Raw genomic sequence first — 6,000 nt, 5'->3', positions numbered from 1 at the left:
TATTAACAAAACTATGGTCATGTGTACACACTGCACGACTACCTCAGACTTTTCAAAAAAATAGAAGAAGTTACAGCACCTGCATCATATATTGTCCTTTCCCTTCAAAATATATCGCGTGCCTTTCACGTGTCTGCTTAAAACCTTGGCGCGCATGTCCCCAAAAAAAAATTGCTTTAGGGTTTATCACTTTTTTCTGAGTCCCACCCATTTTCCCCCCAAAACCCTATCACCCCGCAACAGTAACACGCCCAAGTCCAACCACAGCAAATGCCACCTCTATGAGACCCTCCCAATTCTTCTCTGTCTCAGACGTCCCTTCTTCTCCCATGGCTTTCTCTTCCGGATTTCGCTTTTCCACATTGCTGCTCCGCCACCGCCCTTCTCTCCTCCTCGCCCCCACGCGCCTCTCCTCCGGCATCCGCCACTCCCTCTCTGACCTCCGCTTTCTCTCCAGCAAACGTGGATCTTCCTCTCGGTATCAGGCCCTCCGGCCGGCGGTGGTGAGAGCGAGGCGAAGGGACGAGACGGAGAAGGAGGATGGCGACGATGGGCAAGATGGGAACGGCAGCTTGTTGGTCAAGGGCATAGTTGGACGCGACGGCGGTGGCGATGGTGGCAGAGTCGTGCCCTCCGAGCTCCACAAGGAGGCCACCGAGGCCTACATGGCCTACGCCATGTCGGTGCTCCTCGGCCGGGCTTTGCCCGATGTTCGCGACGGTCTCAAGCCCGTCCACCGCCGAATCCTGTGAGCTTCTGCTTTCTTTGTTGGTGCTGTTTGGTTGGTGTGGAAGTGTAGGAAATGAGGGGAAAGCAAACTTTAGAGCCCTTGCAACTTCGTTAGTAGATAATGCAAACTATGTATAGTGGCAGCTTTATCTTTCAACTTTTTTTTTTTTTTTTCTGTCAATTTGTTTATGTTGTGATTAACTTATCAAAAAATCTTTCATCTTTTTATTTTTCGTCTGCATTTTCAAATTTTTAACGTTTTCTAAACTGAAGTAGAGTTAAACAAAATTTCAATTGAATGTCCTTTTGATGGAAAAATGTGAACAAAATAAAAACGATTGAGGTTTTGCTTCGTGGGCCTGGAATAGTGGAAAATGTAAGAAGCTAAGCTGGTATCTTATGATGATTCGTTGATGTAGTTATGTATTCATTTATCTGATGACTAGGACGGTATACATCTGTGCTTATATATAAATGTACGTGTATATATAGTTGTATTTATTATGAATGAATTTATCTATGTGTTTTCACGTATCACATGTGAATTCAATACGAATATATATCACAAGTCAATTTTTTTGTAAGGTTTGTAATTGACTTGTTCTCTCTCAAATTTATGGCCACAGATTTGCAATGCACGAATTGGGCCTTTCATCACGAAAACCATTCAAGAAATGTGCTAGAGTTGTTGGAGAGGTTAAAATTTGACTATAATGCTCTGTTTCATTTTATTTGGCTTAAAAGTATCGATATCGTGGCTTTGGCCTTTTGTCTATCCATTTCTGCATAATTTGATGTTTAAAATTTATAGTTATTTGTTGCAGGTTCTTGGCAAATTTCACCCACATGGAGACAATGCTGTATATGATTCCTTAGTGCGAATGGCACAGGTAATAGTGGAATTGTAATTTGTTCATGGAGAGGTACAGAGGAGTTGATTTGTCCATTGCTAATCAAGGCCTGTCTGTCTAGCACTGAATGCCTATGTTATGTTTGTGTCCAATTGTTTGTTCACTTATATAAATTAGCGTCATAGAGAAGTGGAAAGAGAATGGTTAGTCCTTTGGCCAAAAAATATATTTAGATTGTCCTTCAATTACCCTTTTTACTGATTTATATAATTACCCCACCAAAGGCAACGAAGGTACAATCTTCTACACAATAACACTCCGAGTATTGCCGGCAGTCCACCAACAAGCATACAAGTGAACTACTCGTCTAAGCATATAACCTAAGAGAACCCAAATTGATTGAAGAAAACATTCCACAAGCCTCCAACATCTTCCACAACGCCTATGAGGACTAATTTTGATTTAGCCAGGTTAATTTCAATTCTGATACAACTTCAAAGCATAAGAAAAGGCAGCATAAATTATGGAGATGATCAGGATTAGCCGCACAAAATATCATTGTGTCATCTGCAAATAAGAGAAGAGACGCAGGTAACTCAAATTTATCCCTAGATCCTATTGAAAAGCCTGATTAAAGCCCCCTATCCATTGTGACAGACAACATTCTAGTCAACACTTCCATGATAACAACATACATAAGAGGGGATAAAGGATCCTCTACCTCAAGCCTCGAGAACTATCAAAGAAGCCAAAAGGAATATGTTAATCAAATTAGATAATCCAGCCGTAAAGATGCAATGAGCGATCCAACCATGTCATCTGCCCTTGAAACCACATCTCAATAGATATAACCGGAATTCCCAATTAACACAGTCCTAAGCCTTCTCTAAGTTGAGTTTACAGAGCACCGTGGGAACCCTTGATATAATTTTACTATTGAGACATTCCATTTGTGATAAGGACAGAGTCTAAAATCTGTCTACCCTTGATAAAAGCATTGTGGGACCTGGATATAACCTTTTCCAGCTTTGGGGATTGGAATGTGGAAGTACCTTAAATTAGGAAACATGATCCAGTTTGCGGTTTGTAGAGTGGGTACAGGAGTCTGGTAATTCTGGACTTACCTCTTTGCTTATCTTTACACAATCTAGACATACTTTTCCGGAGTCTTTGGGTTGAGGGTGTTTTTGTTGTTGCTTGGGTTTTGGGCTTGTGGGAGCTCCTTGTGTATATGACTTGTGTACTTAGGGACGCCTTATGCTTTTTCAATAAAAAGTTTTCATTACTTATAAAAAAAAAAAACTTTTCTGGAGGCTTTGTTCCTTCTTAATTCAAGATGTTTTTCAAAATATATAGACTTTTTTGAAATCTTGGCTAGGTTTTATGCTACTTCGTAATCTTTTTGAAAATTATGGGCTTCACATGAAGAGGCTCACCTGGCAGGATGAATCTAGTTTTCTTGTCGTGTTGCACTGTTTTTTAAGGAAAAAGAAAAAATCTGGTGTCATGTTTGCAAATTTATCAGGATAAATGGGCATTTATGTATGCAACGTGTTTGGCTTTCTCTTTATTGGCAGGATGGCACCTTTAGTGTCTTTATGCAGAATGCATCCAAATGCTGATTAGACATGATCTAAGTAGTTGCATCCTAAGGTTGTCGCATTATACCTTTTTAGTGTCTTGTTTCATGTCAAAAGTCTGTAGGCAAAAGCCATGTCATTGATCCTAAAAGGTACAGTAGCTAAAAATATTGGATTCCTATATACTTGATTTATTTCAGTTTAGGCTCTTTTTGTTTAAAGAAAACTAACTTGTAGGACAACATTTTCCCACATTATCCTGTGCTTGACACAACATAGGACAATCAGTCAAAAGCGAGAATGTTTTGCGAGTCAATGGAATAAAGGTTTATTACCCTGTGTTGGTGCCACCTAAGTGGGGTTTGGGAGGGGTGGGCTCTACCCTGCTGCAATTTTTGCTGCATTAAGTTGTTACTCTGAAGACTTGGATCACCATTAGTTGCCCCTGTTGGTCGTTGGCTGACCCATGCTGGTTGTTGACCATTCCCCACCGACCATGGGCCATTGCCATTGTCAACTATCCTTGTTATTTACTGCTACTGTGGTCGCCAGATATCACAAAAAAAGGGTTCATCCTAGCATGTCAAATATCCAAAATTTAAAAGGGGAAAAACGCTTACGGGTAGAAGAACCACTCCAATCCATCCCAAACTTGGTGGTTAAACTCTATTGCAGTGACGATACTGTATGGGAGGTCCTAAAAAAAAGCTCAACACTTGGATGATAAAGCTAAAATGCTTAACACCTCTCATTCTTATTATTTTTCAATATGAAGATAAAAGAATTGAAAATTAAAAAGGCTGTCTTATTCACAACCCCAATTATCAAACTCGTTCTCTCCCATTTCACACCTCATAACTTACTTATTCTTATAGAGAAGCACTTTCACATATTCTTAACCCCAGCGAGAAAAGATGTTTTTAGGTTAAATATTTTCACTAAAAATGTTCTCGTATTGTCTAAAGAGTTTTATTCTATTTTAGAGTTACAACAAAGCATGCCAGATAGGGGCTTTTTATATAAAACTTACGGTAAATAATGTCTTCTGGGTGCTGTCTGCCTCTATCTTTTTCCTTACCCCCGCGTGCCTTTGTTGTATGTGTGTTAAAAATATGAACATTGTATAGGAAAATCTATGTACTTAATTTTGAATTATTACCATGTTCTCATATTCAAGTGACTCATGCTGTCTAGATGCTGCTAGTTTTGCTCTTCCATTCCGATTTATGGTTTTTTTATTTGGGTATAGTAGGTAGTTATTTACTTTCTGTTCTTCTGAAATTTCTAGTAATCTTTCTTAATGGCGTTTCTTCCAGGATTTCTCCTTACGGTCTCCACTAATCAATGGTCATGGGAATTTTGGTTCGATTGACGCAGATCCCCCTGCTGCCATGCGTTACACAGAGTGCAGATTGCAAGTATGTTCAAATACTTTGTTTCTCTTGAAGATGCCATCTTGTGTTTATAAGCCATCCATGCATGAGTACTGGTTCTGCTTTAGAAAAATCTTATTGTTGTGAATATGAGGCTGGTGGTTATTAGTTGACGGACACTATTTAGCAAAATCTTGACAACTGACGTATGAAAAGAGGAAAGGGCCCTAGGAATCAGTAGCTGTAATGAATAGGTTAGCAATCAATTTGCACAATCAATGTGTCAAAATTTGGGGACCACTTGTACTAGTTCAACAATTTACATGAGCAATGGCATTAGTTTTCCTAAAGATTGTCCGAGGACATCAAAGTGTCTTCTCTAATCCTTATAATAGATCATGAACAAGAAAAGAATCATTGGTAGTTGCGCTATTCCCGTCAACACTTGTCTCTTGTAAAAGAGGGAGGTAGATGGTGCAAGGACCTCTATACCTCTGTCTTAAGAAATAGGGAAAATATCAAGATACCTCTGTTCTTAGTGATTGCGATAGTTATTGTTCGTACATGAGATGATTGTTTGTGTTGGTGCCGGCGTGTGTGAATCCTTGAATTGCATGATTGTGGCTGCCATTAATGAAAGGTAGCTGCAGAACCCTAGTTCCCTGTGTTGAACTGGAAGAGAAAATCAATATTTGGTTAAAGGCTCAAACAGTCTCTTGTCTGGGTTAAGGCTATCCAAAGTTCGGTATAATTTCAACTTTGGATCCACGACTATTCCAGTAAGTTGGGTCCATTTTGATCCATCAAACTTCGTTGGAGTCCATCAAACCGGGTCAACCCAAAGCCTAACCAACTTTGAGTCAGCTTCCGGTTTTGCTGGTTTAGTTTTTTTTTGCTGGTTCTGTTTCAAGTTCTCGTTGGTTCAGTGCCAGTTTTGTCCAAATTTTTGCATGTTTGGGCCAATTAAAATTCACTTCCCTTTCGTGTCGCATAGTTTCAGTTGATCTAGGTTTTCTTCCAGCAGGTTTTGCTTATACCAGGTTAGTTTTGTGTTGATGTTGCTCTAGTATGGATTAGATGGTATTTTTTTAGTTTTTCCAGTGCATGCTAAGATTTGAAGCTCTTTGTTTTAGATATCGTTTTTGAATATTGTCCTGTATTTGCTTTGGCAATTTAAATAGGCTTGATATCCTTCTGCCTTCTTAATTGAAATTTCTATATACTCTCCTAGATGCTAGCAATGGCCTTATCTCTGTGTTGAATGCTACATTAAAGTTCATTTCTCGTTGATCGTGTTCTAGAATCATGATGTCTGTGCCAAATTCTTGATTAATTATGTGCAATGTTAATGTTAATGTGTTAGCCTCTGGCAGTTGTAACAGTTCTATAGTGCATTAGATAGTTTGATTATGTCCCATTTTCACGATTTATTTTAAATTGTAAAGAAAACATGCATCTTAGAGGATA

General features: G+C 39.1%; 1 protein-coding gene across 1 annotated transcript in view; it reads left to right on the top strand.

Moving 5' to 3' along the window:
• Positions 1 to 107: 107 nt before the first annotated feature.
• Positions 108 to 6,000, top strand: part of LOC132177403 (DNA gyrase subunit A, chloroplastic/mitochondrial) — a 30,699-nt gene continuing 24,806 nt past the window's right edge. The window contains exons 1-4 of the mRNA XM_059589697.1: positions 108 to 748; positions 1,356 to 1,425; positions 1,554 to 1,619; positions 4,477 to 4,578. Coding sequence (XP_059445680.1) covers positions 282 to 748; positions 1,356 to 1,425; positions 1,554 to 1,619; positions 4,477 to 4,578 — 705 coding nt within the window. The 5' untranslated portion in view covers positions 108 to 281. The remainder of the gene's footprint in view (positions 749 to 1,355; positions 1,426 to 1,553; positions 1,620 to 4,476; positions 4,579 to 6,000) is intronic.

The sequence above is a fragment of the Corylus avellana genome, chromosome ca4 (assembly GCF_901000735.1).
Source record: "Corylus avellana chromosome ca4, CavTom2PMs-1.0".
NCBI classification, from domain to species: Eukaryota; Viridiplantae; Streptophyta; class Magnoliopsida; order Fagales; family Betulaceae; genus Corylus; species Corylus avellana.
Note: the sequence above shows the minus strand (reverse complement) of the source record. Positions and strands in the feature narration are given on the sequence as shown.